General features: G+C 50.8%; 1 protein-coding gene across 1 annotated transcript; it reads right to left on the reverse strand.

Annotated features, from left to right (window-relative positions):
- Positions 1-5022: 5022 nt before the first annotated feature.
- On the reverse strand, positions 5023-8057 carry LOC126071630 (growth/differentiation factor 15-like). Its single transcript, XM_049875845.1, has 2 exons — positions 7769-8057; positions 5023-6305 (listed from the first exon to the last, which is right to left on the reverse strand). The coding sequence occupies exons 1-2, from the start codon at positions 7998-8000 to the stop codon at positions 5659-5661; spliced, it is 879 nt and encodes a 292-aa protein (XP_049731802.1). The 5' UTR covers positions 8001-8057; the 3' UTR covers positions 5023-5658.
- Between the last annotated feature and the right edge of the window lie 7401 nt (positions 8058-15458).

Consider the following 15458-nt stretch of genomic DNA (forward strand, 5'->3'; position numbering starts at 1 on the left):
TTCTCTCTGACTCAGTTTCCACATCTGTAAAATGGGATAAATGCTAAGTCTTCCCCTGGATCTAAAAGGCTAGGAGTCCGGTCTCCCCGTTTCCCCTAGCTTCCTCCTGTCGTCAACTTCCACCTTCCATCTTCAAATTCCAGGGACCCCATAAATGTCATGAGCTGAGGCTCTGGAGAAAGGCTGCAAATTCCTTTCAACCCACCCACAGAGAGGGTAGACCTCACTCTAACAGAAGCCTGCCAATCATGACCTGAGATAGCTTTTATTTTCTTCTGTCAGATTGGGAAAAACTCAAAGGTGTGGCCAGGCTGGGGGAAAGGGTCACCCACATTGCTGGGGGGAGCATCCATGGTGCAGCCCGGATGGGGAGGTCTCCCTGGCAGTAGCCACAGGAAATATGAGCCAGCATGCCAGCAATCCAGCAGTTCCCCTCCTGGGAATTTACCCTCCTGGCACATTTGCATGTTTGGGAAATGACATGAGTATGAAGGGATAAACACTATGTGGTCCATTCGTACAAGGGATTAAATCAAAAAACCAGACTCCCTGCCATCAAGTCAATTTCAACTCATAGCGACCGTGTAGGACAGAGTAGAACAGCCAGCCCCACAGGCTTTCCAAGGCTGTAAATCTTTCCGAAGCAGACTGCCACATCTTTCTCCGGAAGAGCAGCTGGCAGGTTCGAACTGCCAACCTTTCAGATAGCAGCCGAGTGCTTAATGGGAATATCACTCAGCCATAAAAAGGAATGAAGCACTGATTCATGCTACCAACATGGATGAATCTTGAAATCACGATGCTCAGTGAGAGAAGCCAGACACAAAAGACCACATAGTGTATGGTCCACTTACACGAAATGTCCAGAACAGGCAAATCCATAGAGACAGAAAGTAGATTCGTGGTTGCCAGGGCCTGGGGGTAAAGGGGTGGGGAACCACTGCTAATAGGCATGAGGTCTTCTTTTGAGGTGATGAGAACATTCTAGAACTAGATAGAGGTGGTGGTTGTACAGCATGGTGAATGTATTTAATGCCACTGAATTGTGCACTTTAAGATGGTAAATTTGGTGTTACGAGTATTTTACCACAATGAAACAGAAAGTTGTTGTTTTTAGGTGCTGTTGAGTCATAGAGACCCTGTTTAGAACAGAGTGAAACACTGCCAGGTCCTGCTCCTGCCCCATCCTCACCATCATTGCTATGCTTGAGCCCATTGTTGCAGCCATTGTGTCAATCCATCTCGTTGAGGGTCTTCCTCTTTTTCGCTGACACTCTATTTTACCAACCATGATGTCCTTCTCCAGAGACTGGTCCCTCCTGATAACATGTCCAGGAAGTACACCATCCTTGCTTCTAAGGAGCATTCTGGCTGTACTTCTTCTAAGACAGATTTGTTCGTTCTTCTGGCAGTCCATGGTGTATTCAATACTCTTGACCAACACCATAATTCAAAGGCATCAATTCTTCTCGGTTTTCCTTATTCATTGTCCAGCTTTCACATGCATATGAGGCGACTGAAAATATCATGCCTTGGGTCGGGTGCACCTTAGTCCTCAACCTGACATCTTTGCTTTTAAATACCTTAAAGAGGTCTTTTGTAGTAGATTTGCCCAATGCAACAGGTCATTTGATTTCTTAACTGCTGCTTCCATGAGCGTTGATTGTGGATCCAAGTAATATGAAATTCTTGACAACTTCCATCTTTCCTCTGTTTATCATGATGTTGCTCATTGGTCCAGTTGTGAGGATTTTTGTTTTCTTTATGTTGAGGTGTAATCCATACTGAAGGCTGTGGTCTTTGATCTTCATTAGTAAGTGCTTCAAGTCCTTTTCACTTTCAGCAAGCAAGGTTGTGTCAACTGCATATCACAGGTTGTTAATGAGTCTCCCTCCAATCCTGATGCCCGTTCTTCATATAGTCCAGCTTCTCAGATTATTTGCTCAGCATACAGAATGAATAGGTATGGTGAAATGTTACAACCCTGATGCACACCTTTCCTGACTTTAAACCATGCAGTATCCCCTTGTTCTGTTCAAATGACTGCCTCTGGGTCTATGTATGTATTCCTCATGGGCACAATTAAGTGTACTGGAATTCTCATTCTTCCCAATGTTATCCATAATTTGTTATGATCTATGATCCACACAGTCAAATGCCTTTGCATAGTCAATAAAACAAAGGTAAACATCTTTCTGGTATTCTCTGCTTTCAGCCAGGATCCATTTGACATCAGCGATGACATCCCTGGTTCCATGTCCTCTTTTCAACCGGCTTGAATTTCTGGCAGTTCCCCATTGATACACTGCTACAGCCAATTTTGAATGATTTTCAGCAAAATTTTACTTGTGCGTGATATTAATGATATTGTTTGATGATTTCTGCATTCTGTTGGATCACCTTTCTTTGGAATGGGCACTAATATAGATCAACCTTGAGCCAGTGTGGATTTGGATCCAGAAGACAGGATGGGCCCCGCGCCCACACCCAAGAAGGCTGCTGGGGGTGGAGTCAGCACATTTAGCTCCAGGGCCTCTCAGGAAAAGAGGAAATTGCGAAATAAGGAAGCGTGCAGTGGGGACCTGGAGCCTGGGGTAGTGGGGCCTGGAGGTGGGGCAGGGGGCTTGTGGTCTGGGGAACCATGAGTCTGAGGGAACCTGAGAACTGAGGGACCTGGAGTCTGGAAACGGGGTAGGGGTACTGGGATCTGAGGTACCCAAGATCGGGGGACCAGGGGTCTGGAGGACCTGGAGTCTGGGGACCAGAGGTCTGGATACCTGGGTTCTAGGGACCAGGGGTCTGAGGACCGGGGTCTGGGGACCTGGGATCTGGGGGACTTGGGGTTTGAGGACCCCCTGGGGTCTGTGGATCACTGACCTAGGGGGACCTGGGGTCTGGGGACCTGAGTTCTGGAGGACCAGTGGTCTGGGGACCTGGGGTCTGAGGGACCGGTGGTCTGGGATACCTGGGGTCTGTGGACTAGAAGTCTGGGGACCAGGGGTCTGGCATACCAGGGTCTGGGAGACCTGGGGTCTAGGTATCAGGGGCCTGGGAGACCTGGGGTCTTTGGACCAGGAGTCTGGGAGACCTGGGTTCTTGAGACCAGGGGCTGGAGTCTGGGAGATCTGGGGTCTGGGGACCAGGGGTCTGGTGGACCAGGGGGTGGGAGACCTTGGGTTTGGGGACTAGAGTTCTGGGGACCAGGGGTCTGGGAGACCTGGGGTCTGGAGACCTCGGCTCTATGGAGTATGAGCTCTGGAGTCCTGGAGTTCCGGCTTTCTTGCTGCAGCCCTAGTTGGCCCAGCCCAGGCCCGTGGGAAGGAGGGCAGGTCTGGGCTCTGCTACCCACCCACCCTGGGCTGACAGGTCTCAGGAAGCTTCAGGAGGGCACATCAGGTTCTTCCTCTCTTGCCCCACTGATGACCCGAGGGGATGGATCCCAGGCCTGAGCCAGTCTCAGTAGAGCTAGCCTGTGAGAACCGAGACCTGCAGAGACCCCCATGGACACCCAGAGACAGAGACACCCAGAGACTCTCAAAGATATCCAGACACCGAGAGATGCACAGAGACACACCAGAGACATGCAGAGACAGAGACACCCAAAGATTCTCAAAGCTATTCAGAGACATCCAGAGATGCACAGAGACTCCCAGAGACAGACAGACACCCAGAGACTCTCAGTGACTTTCTGAGACAGAGATACCCAGAAAAAAAAGTACCCAGAGACAGAGATAGGCAGGAAGTTCCCTGGGGTGGCCTAGTCCCAGGGTCACCAATGTGGGGTCCTCTTATCTCAGCCACATTTACCAAGCAGCCCCAGATAACCTTGTGTCTATCTCCCCTCAACACACAAGATGCCAAGCCTGATCCAACCCCAGGGCCTTTGTACCTACTGTTCCCTCGGTCTGGAATCCCCATCTCCCAACTTCATCCTGGACCTTTTGGTTAGCAGCCAAGCACTTTAGCCACTGTGCTGCCTGGGCTCCTTGCCTCTCCCCAGACCCTCTAAATCACTTCTGTCCCTGCTCATTGATGCGTTGCCCGATTAATTCACTAAACCATTCTTACTATGATCAGCCACCTTCTGATGGTTCATCTTGGTAGTCATTTGTTTCCCCAACTTGACCGAGCACATGGGGGGGGGGGGGAGGCGATTCTGTGTGTCTTGTTGCTGCTGTGCCCTCAGTGCCCAGGGCCTGCCACAGAGTGGGTGCTCACTGAATACATTCTGGGGCACCTGCAGTTACTTAGGCTGGTCTTTGGACAATGGTGATCACAGGAAACACCAGCCACAGCTGGAAACAGGTCCTCTGCCTCCCGGCTTATCGGCCCCCCTCCGCTGTCACAGCTCCCTCTCAGAGATCCTCAGGGTGGACAGGCAGGTGGGTGTGAGGAGAAGGGAGGGTTTCTCATAGCTCAGGAATTCCAGTATCGTCCATGGAAGAATATATAAAACTGGAAACGCTGTGTGCATGAAAAGTGTCCCACAGCTTATTGATTTCTCCCTCGTTTTTTTAATATGAAAGGCTGGAAGTGGGGGGGGGGTGGGGTGGAGGTGGGGAGCCCCATCACAAACTGCCAGACTGGGACAACATCACACAAGGATGGATTGAAGACTTGACTGGATGGACTTGGCCCAGGGCTGTCTGTGTTTGCAAAGGTGACTCCAATGTGGGAAGAGAGAGGCGGGGCCAGATAAGCCCCGAGACAGAGAAGGTTTCTGAGAGAGGAGAAATGGAGGGAGACAGGCTCAGAGGATGACAGAGAGAGGAGCAGAAGCAGAGAAACAAGAGGTGGACAAAGCTAAGCAGAGAGCAACAGCGATGTCCAAGGCTGCCCTTGTGGCCCTCGGGCCTCACCAGCACCTTCTGGTTACCTGGCATTCCCGAGAACGCAGGCTCGGATGGAACCACCACCCACCCTTGAGCCCTCCCACACACCCCTATACCAGGTCCCCTGAGTAACGGAAGCGTGGGAGGGTTGGGACCTTCCTGAGCCCCCCAGCCCCTTTGCGGACACCATAGTGGCAGTTCAGATAAAGTCATTTTTATTACCAGAGTTATAAATACATAGAGGAGCCCTGGTTGTGCAAAGGTTTTGGCTGTTAACCAAGAGGTTGGCAGTTCCAACCCACCGTCTGCTCCCTGGGCAAAAGATGTGGCAGCCCTTCTTCCGTAAAGATTTAGAGCCTTGGAAGCCCTACGGTGCAATTCTACTGTGTCCTACAGGGTCGCTATGAGTCGGAATCCATCGAAAGGCAGTAGGTTTTATAAATACATAACACGCGCCTTCCACCAGCCATCCCCAGCCCTCTAGTCCCCAGCGAGTCACCCCCAATAATTTAGCAATAAATATAAAAACAAACAAACAAAAAAGCCCATTGCCATGGAGTCACTGCGACTCCTAGCGACCCTATAGGACAGAGTAGAACTGCCCCATAGGGTTTCCAAGGACTGCCTGCTGGATTTGAACTGCCGACCTTTTGGTGAGCAGCTGTAGCTCTTCACCACTACGCCCCCAAGGTTTCCTCGCAATAAATAGACTCATAAATACGGCGATGTTAGGGGAGGGGAAGACAGAAATGGGCACTGAGCAGCCTCTGCGAGGCCACTGCGTGGACGCGGACCACTGAGGATGCGCAGCTCGCAGGGTGCCGGCTCAAGAGCAGTGGCAGTCCTTAACCAGGATGTCGTCGTAGGACGTAAGCGTCACCCGGCCGTCGCTGTCCTGGTGCATGAGCACCACAGGCTCGAAGCTGGCAGGCACGCAGCAGGGCTCAGGCACGGAACCGGGATCCAGGTCGTGCAGGCGCGCCTTGATCCGCGCGTGCGTGTTGGCCGGCCGGAAGCGGGGCGGGCACGCGCCGACGCATGCGCGCACGTCCAGCTCGCGCGGCGCCAGCACCCAGTCGGCCCAGCCCAGCTCCTCCAGAGTCACGCGCCAGCTCTGCACGCCGCAGCAGTGCGCCTTCCCTGTCGCGCAGGCCTCCGCAGTGGGCGCACGCTTGTTGCGGCGCCTCCTGGCGGCATGTGGCCGCAGGTGCAGCTCCAGCCGGGCCCGGGCGGAAGGCCGCGCCGCTTGCGCGGCGTCCGACGGCGGCGGCGACAGTCGCAGGCGCAGCACGGCCGGCGCGGGGTCCCCACGGGCGAGCAGATGCTGCAGCGGCCGCGTCACGTCGCGCGGGCTCGGCGCCGTAGGGGACAGCCAGAGCAGGGCCCGGTGCAGGCGGGGGCCGGCGGGGCGCCCCGCGGAGAGGGCCGCTAGGGGGATGCGCAGGTGCACGAGGCCTCCGAGACCGATTCGCACTGCGGAGAGAGGGGGAATTGGTCACGGCGGCCTGGGTGTCAGGCAGGGGCCCTGTTCCGGACACGGCAGGCCACATTCCGCCTCAGGGCTTTTGCACGCCTCTCCCTCCACCGGGAACACTCTCCCCCCACCCGGTTCGCACCACCTCCCACCGCTCCTCCTATCTCCAAACCAAAAACCAAACCCAGTGCGGTCGAGTTGATTCCGACTCATAGCGGCCCTATAGGACAGAGTAGAACTGCCCCATCATTTCCAAGAAACGCCGGGCGGATTCGAACTGCCCACCCTTTGGTGAGCAGCCGTAGCACTTAACCACTATGCCACCAGGGTTTCTCCTCCTATCGCCAGCCTGCTCGAACTAGGCAGCTCCGTATTTTATTTCCTGATGGGACCTTTGTCTTCTTCCTAGACTGTTAGCAGGGACCTCTCTCTACTTGGTCACTAGTACCTGGCACACAGTAGGTGCTTAGTAAACCCTTGAACGAATGTATTTATACACGATGTTTAGAGAGGCCTAGATTTAAACTCTGGCTCTGCCTCCTTCTGGCAGTCAAAACATTCTCTTGAAGCCCTACTAAGTGCCCAGGCTGGGGATATAGCACCCAGCTCCAGTGCCTGGGGGAGTGTCTTCAGAGCTCTGAGGCTCTTTCCGCATCTGGGAAATGAGACCCAGACCTCCCAGGGTCTCTACATCCAGACTCCCTGGACCCCCAGACCTTTCAGACTCCCAGGGTGACCCAGGTCTGGGGGGGTCCTGGGGATCGATGGCCCTGCCCCAGTTCTAAGCTCAGAGAGGGCCAGCGGTTTACCTGGCATCACACAGCAAAAGTGGGATTAGGTGGATTAGGGCAAGATTAGAGCGCTCTCCCAGGAAGGAGGGCACGACCCCCTCTTCCAAACCCTCCTGTCCCAGCGCAACCCAGACCCACTCCTGGCCCTCTGCGCCCGTGGAGCGTCTGTGGATTACGCGGAGGTGGGAAAATCCCCCGAGCGCACATTCCGCTGGAGTCGTCGGCAGCATTGAGTACGATTGCGTCAGACTCAGAACTAGCTTGGACAGGTCCTGATGGTGCCGCACCTCTTCACCGCCCCCCCCACCCCACAACGGGTCCTTTATCATCGCCCCTCTCCCTACGCCCATTTCAAAGCAGAGACCACACCCCCCACCCCACCCCCATCACCCTGGTCCCTAGGTTTTACAGCCTTTGTGCATCTAGCCTCTCTGGGCCTCAGTTTCCCCATCTGTGATCGGCGAGGCACTACTACAGCCCACGTTGGCTGAGTCCGGCCCTATCTGGCCGCAAACGGCCCCGCCAGCATTCCCAGCGGCCCGGAAAGGGGCCGGGGCCTTTCTGCCCCTCCTTGCCCTCTGTGCAGGTGAGGAAACTGAGGCTCTGCGGCAGGCCTCTCTGGCTTGGGGGCTGCCGGGGGCGCGGGGGAGGTTCTCCGACATTTCACTCACGCTTGGGGGTTAGGATCCAGACAACAGTGGCGGTTCTGTGGTCCGCGTTTGAGTCTTCCCAGCTCTGGTTCACCCTTAGCCTGTCCACCAGGTCCTTGTAGCGTTTCTGCATCTCCCGGACTCTGGAGGAGTCCAGATCTGGCCCTGAGAGGTCAGGGCTGCCCTCCTGGACCGGGGATAGGGTGTCCCCCGGTGGCGGCAGCAGCGAGAGCAACAGCATAAGCAGCGGCATTGCTGGAAGAGGATACAGTGGTGTCGGCCCCAGCTGGGACGTGGCTGTTCTAGTTGCGCTCTGAGTTGGGACTGACCAGACTGCCCAGTCGGCCTTTATATTCCCCGGACTTTGTCCGCCCCGCCTACCTGGTCCCTCTGGCCCGCCCCTGCATGCAGAATAAACAGTCCAGGATCTGCCGCTTGGCCCGGGCCTCTGGGCTGCCTTGGAGGTGAGGGTAAAGCTCCTGGGGAAGGTGGGCACATCTTTGAGCCTCAGTATTCTCGTGTGTGAAACGGGATCATCATACCAGTCTCCCGGACTGGTGGGAAGAATGATTTGTTTAAAAAAAAGATTTAGTAGTCACCTACTGAGGTCCCTGGGTGGCAAAAATAATTTCCACTCTTCTACTAACGGAAATGTTGGCTTTTTGAACCCATCCAGTTGCATTTCGGAAAAAAAGCCCGTGATCTGCACCTGTAAATATTACAGCCATGAAAACCCTATGGATCGCTTCTACTCCGTAACACAGGGGGTCTCGCCATGAGTCAGAATCAACTCCGTAGCAACTGATTTGGATTTTTTGTTTTAGTCACCTACTATGTGCTGGGAAACCCTGGTGGTGTCGTAAAAAGACAGGAAAGAAAAGAAGGGACCCTGAAACTTGCTCTTGAACTTAGAGTAGCTAAAGCAAATGAAAGAAATGAAATAAAAGAGCTGAACCGGAAGACTTCAAAGGGCGGCTCGAGAAGGCAAAGTGAAGTGTTATAATGAAATGTATGAAGATCTGGATTTAGAAAACCAAAAGGGAAGAACATACTCGGCATTTCTCAAGCTGAAAAAACTGAAGAAAAAATTCAAACCACGAGTTGCAGTATTGAAAGATTCTCTGGGCAAGATATTGAACGATGGAGGAAGCATCAAAAGAAAGTGGAAGGAATACACAGAGTCGTTGTACCAACAAGAATTGGTTGACATTCAGCCATTTCAGGATCAACCATTTTATGGCCAAGAACTGATGGCACTGAAAGAAAAAGTCCAAGCTGCACTGAAAACACTGGTGAAAAACAAGGCTCCAGGAATTGATGGAATACCAGTTGAGATGTTTCAGCAAATGGATGCAATGCTGCAGGTGCTCACTTGTCTATGCCAAGAAATTTAGAAAACAGCTATCTGGCGAACTGACTGGAAGAGACCCATATTTGTGCCCATTCCAAAGAAAGGTGATCCCACAGGATGAGGAAATTATCAAACAATATCATTAATATCACACGCAAGAAAAATTTTGCTGAAGAGCATTCAAAAGTGGTTGCAGCAGTACGTCGACAGGGAACTTGCCAGAAATTCAAGCCAGAGTCAGAAGATGGCACGCAATGAGGAATATTATTGCTGATGTCAGATGGACCTTGGCTGAAAGCAGAGTTTACCAGAAAGATGTTTACCTGTGTTTTATTGACTTTGTAAAGGTATTTGACTGTGTGGATCATAACAAATTATGGATAACATTGTGAAGAATGGGAATTCCAGAACACCTAATTGTGCTCATGAGGAAACTGTACATAGACCAAGAGGCAGTCATTTGAACAGAACAAGGGGGTACTGAGTGATTTAAAATCAGAAAAGGTGTGCAGGTCAGGGTTATATCTTCTCACTATACTTACTCAACCTATATGCTGAGCAAATAATCCAAGAAGCTGGACTATATGAAGAAGAGTGAGACCTCAGGATTGGAGGAAGATTTATTAATAACCTGAGATATGCAGATGACACAACTTTGCTTGCTAAAAGCAAAGAGGACTTGAAGGACTTACTGATGAAGATCAAAGACTACAGCCTTCTGTGTGGATTACACCTCAACATAAAGAAAACAAAAATCCTTGTAACTGGACTGATAAGCAACATCATGATAAACGGAGAAAAGATTGAAATTGTCAAGGATTTCGTTTTACTTGGACCCACAATCAATGCCCGTGGAAGCAGCAGCAAGACATTAAACAATGTATTGCACTGGGCAAATCTGCTACAAAAAACTTCTTTAAAGTGTTGAAAAGCAAAGATGTCACTTTGAGGGGTAAGGTGCACCTGACCCAAGCCATGATATTTTCAATCACCTCATATGCATATGAAAGCTGGACAATGAATAAGGAAAACCAAGAAGAATCAATGCTTTTGAATTATGGTGTTGGTGAAGAATGTTGACTATACCATGGACTGCCAGAAGAATGAACAAATCTAAGGCCTTGGAAGAAGTATAGCCAGAGTGCTCCTTGGAAACGAGGGTGGTGAGACTTCATCCCGTGTACCTCAGACATGTTATCAGGAGTGACCAGTCCCTGGAGAAAGACATCATGTTTGGTAAGCAAAAAAGAGGAAGACCCTCAACGAGATGCGCTGACACAGTAGCTGCAACAAAGGCCTCAAGCATAGCAAAGATTGAGAGGATGGTGTAGAACTGGGCACTGTTTTGTTCCTTTTTACACATGGTCGTTATGACTCGGAACTGACTCCATGGCACCTAACAACAACAGGACTGAGTAGGGTTGGCTTGGTTTAGTTTTCTGATCTCAGAGTTGGACCTCTGACTCAGACACTTTCTTATCATAGGATGTTGGGTAGGTGGGTTTACCTGGTTGAGCCTTGGTCTTCTGTAAAATGGGGGCGGTTAGTATGGTGCTGTAAACTATGTCACCAGTATTTCAAACACCAGCAGGGTCACCCATGGTGGACAGGTTTTAGCAGAGCTTCCAGACTAAGACATACTAGGAAGAAAGGCCTGGTGATTGACATCTGAAAATCAGCCAACAAAAACCCTATGGAGCCCAACAGAACATTTTCTGTCTCACTTGCTTTGGACACGTCATCAGGAAGGATCAATTGCTAGAAGAGTACATCGTGCTTGGTGAAGTAGAGGGCCAGCAATGGCACGGGAGACCGTTGGTAAGAGGGATTGGCACAATAGCTGCAACAACGAACACGGACATGCTGGCAATGATGCAGATGACGCAGGACCAGGCAAGGTTTTATTCTGTTGTACACTCCGAGTTGGAGTTGACTTGACAGCAGCTGTCTATCTATGTGTCTATCTATCTAATGAAGTTGTTATGAGGAGGTAATACAGCTCTTGTTGCCAATGCCAAAGCCAGTGAGTGACAAGTCTTATGATGACTAGTCCTTTTTCTTTCTGCTCTTTTACTTTTAAAAACTTTTAATGCAAATTTTTTGAGGTGAAATTCACATAAAACTAAACATTTTTAAAGTGAACAATTGAGTATTTTCACAAGGTTGTGCAACTACCACCTCTGTATAGTTCCAGAACATTCTCATCACCCCAAAAGGAAACTCACACCAATTAGCAGTCACTCCCCATGTCCCCCCAGCCCTAAACCTTTTGCCGTCGAGTGTCAAGTTGATGCTGACTCGTAGTGACTCTATAGGACAGAGTAGAACTGCCCAGTAGGGTTTCCAAGGAGTGGCTGGTGGATTTGAACTGTTGACTTTTGGGTTGGGAGCCAAGATTTAACTATTGCACTACTGAGGCTCCCCCCAAGCCCTAGGTAACCACTAACCCATTTATTGTCTCTATGGATTTTCCTGTTCTGGAATTTCCTAGAAATAGAACCACATATTTTGTGGTCTTTTGTGTCTGGCTTCTTTTGCTCAGCAGGAAGTTTTCAAGGTTCATCTAAGTTGTAGCATGTAATCAGTGCTCCATTTCTCTTTATGGCTGAGTAATATCCCATAGTGTGGGTAAACCACATTGTGTTTGTTCATCATCTGTTGTTTCCACCTTTTGGCTAATGTGAATAATGTTGCTATGAGTATTGGTACAGAAGTATCTGTTTGAGCCCCTTATTTCAAGTCTCTCGGACATTACCTATGTGGCGAAATGAGTTCCTTTATGTGGTCTTTTACCTTGGTTCTTTGAAAAACAATTTCAGAGATTTTCTCCCTAAACTCTGAGGAGTTACCTTTGCCCTAGTTTTCTACCCCAGGGGGTTTGTTACTTTTGTCCATCCAGACTGACTGACATTTCCTGGATAAATTACAAACAACTTGTTGGTTTGATACTTTTAGTCTGACCCTGGATAGCAGCCTACCATGTGATTGGTCCACTTTACACACCTTGCAGGGACTGGTCAATGTTCTTAGACAAATGAAGTGACTATAGCCTACTATGCAAATGAAGTGATGGTGGCCTGTCAAGAAGGGATTGGTCAGTTCATGGCTCTAGTGGGAGGGCCTTGGCTTGAAATTGACCATGAGTTTGCTTATATGTACAACCAACCCCAAAAGCTTGGCAGACAGAAAGAAAAAGAAAGAAAGAAGCAGGAAGAGAGAAGAAACAGAGGGAGAGGAAGCAAGGAACCTCCTAGAAGAGAATATAGTATAGGTCAAATGCTGTAACACTGACGATAGCCAGAGGACCACGTGGGGCCTTGCAGCAGAGCCAGTGGTGACAGTCTCGGAAGGGGCCCTGTGGCAGAGTCGGCAGTGACGGCAGAAACCTGCTTCTAGGGATACAGCTGAGAGAGCTGAACAAAACTGCTACGCTGGCTGTGAGCTGGGTCAGTTAGCTCAACCTAACTGTAGGTATTGTCTGTGAGTTCTGTGTGGCCATTGCAATTAATTATCCAACCTAGCAGAGAAGTAGAGAGTGCCGTGCGAGGGACAGCCAGTGTCAGAATTGGTAAAAAGGTTGGAGAACGATGATGGAATGTCCGATCACCATCTCATAGGAATCAGCCTTGGGCTGATCTTGATTCTCATCATCCCCCCGAAGTTAGGCAGGCTCTGACGCCACTAGCACCAGTTTGCAGCCTAGGAGTGGAATCGGTGGGTCCTGTGATAATTCCGTGTTTAACCTTTTGAGAAATCACCCACCTGTTTCCACAGTGGCTGCCCTTCTATCTTTAAACTTTTGCTGAGATACGACTTACAAAAAGCAACAAGGACTCATTCTAGGTGTTGAGCTCAATGGTGTTTTCAGACAGTATGCCCATCAGGCCACCCCTCTTTAGGGTCTGGAACATTCCCTGCCCAGGATGGCTCAGCCCCCTCCCATGCTCTCTCTGCAGGGTGCTGCCTTACTGCCTCCGTCACCACATGAGTGAATGGAACGGTACATGCATCTTCCTTTCTGTCTTGAGTTCTCCCCGTGCCCACATCCCTGAGCATCCCCGTGTGATTTGGGGTCTGCAGTGTGCCAGTTCTGCCCTGGATGCATAGTATCCACTCTGAATGCCCAGAGTGAGCTGTGAGCCCGCAGGCATCTGTCCCATTAGGAGCAAGGCCAGTCACAGCACCAGCAAGGGGCTGGGGGTCCCCAGGAAGTGGCCAGAGGACGTCATGAGGTGGTTTCCACTTCGCCAAACTCCGGAACGCTGGCCACAGGCCGATCTGGCTCCGTGTCCCAAAATCTTTGGCTTATGACGTGATGGGCAGCTGTGGCCAAGCTGGGAGTCACGGGATCCAGGCACCCAGCCAGCAATGAGCTCAGCAGTCAGGCCCCTGAGTCCCTGCTGACCCCGTCACTCTAGTTGAAGCCAAGTCAGCAGAGGTGACACAGCATGGAGCTGGCCCAGGCCAGTCCCTCCCCAGCTTAAATCCCTGAGTCCTCCTCTGGGTCATGCAAGCCCTGGTCAAACACACAGAGAATCTACAAATACACTTCATTGTTTGTTCTGTGACCAGAGGCCAGCATGGTCCTGGCAGGACACCTACAGGAGGCAGAAGAGCCCAGAATCTTATATCCCTGCAGGTCCACAGGGCAGGGAGAACTGGCGCTCCCACTGCAGTGGACCTCCCTCTGTCTGGCACCTGCCTGTGCTGTTGGGGCTGGAGCCAGCCCTGGGCATGAAGCAGGCTCAGCCCTAATGCTTTGGAGCATCATCAAACCTCTCCAGACCTCAGTTTTCCAGCCCCTGAGATGGGGGTGATATTACCCACCTGGCAGGTACGACTTGGTTACAGCTGTATCACCAATATTTTAGATTGAATAACCATGTACCTGAGTAGTTGGGCAGTGGTATCTCAGCTTTGGCTGCTGTTGGAATGAGACAGCCTGGGCACGTTGGCTTGGAAGGAACAGTCCCCAGTGGTGAACTTCTGTTCATCTCTTAAACCCCAGCTCCAATGCCCCATCCTCCAGGAAGCCTTCCCTGTCTTCCTTCAGGTAGGCTCTGGCTGAAGGTCCTCCCTCAGGTCCCACCTTGATGGCACAGGGCTGGAGTGGGAGTCTGTGTCTGGTTCTCACCACCTCCTCCAGACCCAGGGCTTCTCAAGGTTCAAGTCCAGAGTCACTATTTCAGTTTCCTGTGGCTGCTGTAACAAAGTACCCCAACTGAGTAGCTTAAAACAACAAGGATTTATTCCCTCACAGCTCTGGAGGCCAGAAGCCCCAAATCAAGGTATCAACAGGGCCACACCCCCTCTGAAGGTTCTAGGGGAGGATCTTTTCTTGCCTCTTCTAGCTTCTGGTGGCACCAGGTGTTCCTGGGCCTGTGGCCGCATCACTCCAGGCTCTGCCTCCGTCTTTACATGCCATTCCCCTCATTGTCTTAGTTACTTAGTGCTGTCATAACAAAAATTCCACAAGTGGGTGGCTTTAAAGAACAGAAGTTTATCGTTTCACAGTTTTGGGGGCTGGGAGTCTGAATTCAGGTGTCGACAGGGCCATGCTTTCTCTGTGGGCTCTAGGGGAATAGCCTTCCTTGTCTCTTTTCAGCTTCTGTAGCCAAAATGGCCTGGGCTTGTAGATAAATCCTCACATGGTGTCTGTCTTCCCGTGTGTGTGTGTGTGTGTGTCTATTCTGGTGTTTCTATAAGACAATATTCAGAAGTTATTAGATTTAGGACCCACCCTACGCTGGTTTGACTCAACTGAACAAAAGACAAAACGTATTTCCCCAAATAAGATCATGTTCACAGGTACAGGGGTTGGGACTTCAACATATTTTTTTTGAGGTGGGAGGGGACACAATTCAATCCATGATGCCTGTGTTTCTCCTCATCTTATAAGGATACTTGCTGTTGGACTTAGGGCATACCCAGGAAATCCAGGATCACCTCCTGACCTCGAGATCCTCACTTAAGTCTCAAAAAGAGGCCAGTGTTCATTGTAGCACTGTCTTAGGCTGGGTTCTCTAGAGAAGCAAAACCAGTGAAGTGTCTATATGTACATTAGAGAGAGAGAGATTTATATCAAGGAAATGGCTCATGCAGCAGTAGAGGCTGGATAGTCCCAAGTCAGTGGGTCAGGCTGGAGGCTTCTCCTGACTCACATAGCTGCAGGGGCTGCCGAACCCAAAATTGGCAGGTCAGACGACAGTCCTCCAGTTCACAAGCTTCGGAGGCCGACAAATTCCAAGATCCACTGGTAAGCTACTAGCTCAACTCCCAAGAACCGAAGGTCAGATGAACAGGAGCCAGCTGCACGATCCAGAGCTTGCAAAAGACTCCGGCCTTTCCAGAAAGTCCACC

The sequence above is a fragment of the Elephas maximus genome, chromosome 3, assembly GCF_024166365.1.
Source record: "Elephas maximus indicus isolate mEleMax1 chromosome 3, mEleMax1 primary haplotype, whole genome shotgun sequence".
NCBI lineage: Eukaryota > Metazoa > Chordata > Mammalia > Proboscidea > Elephantidae > Elephas > Elephas maximus.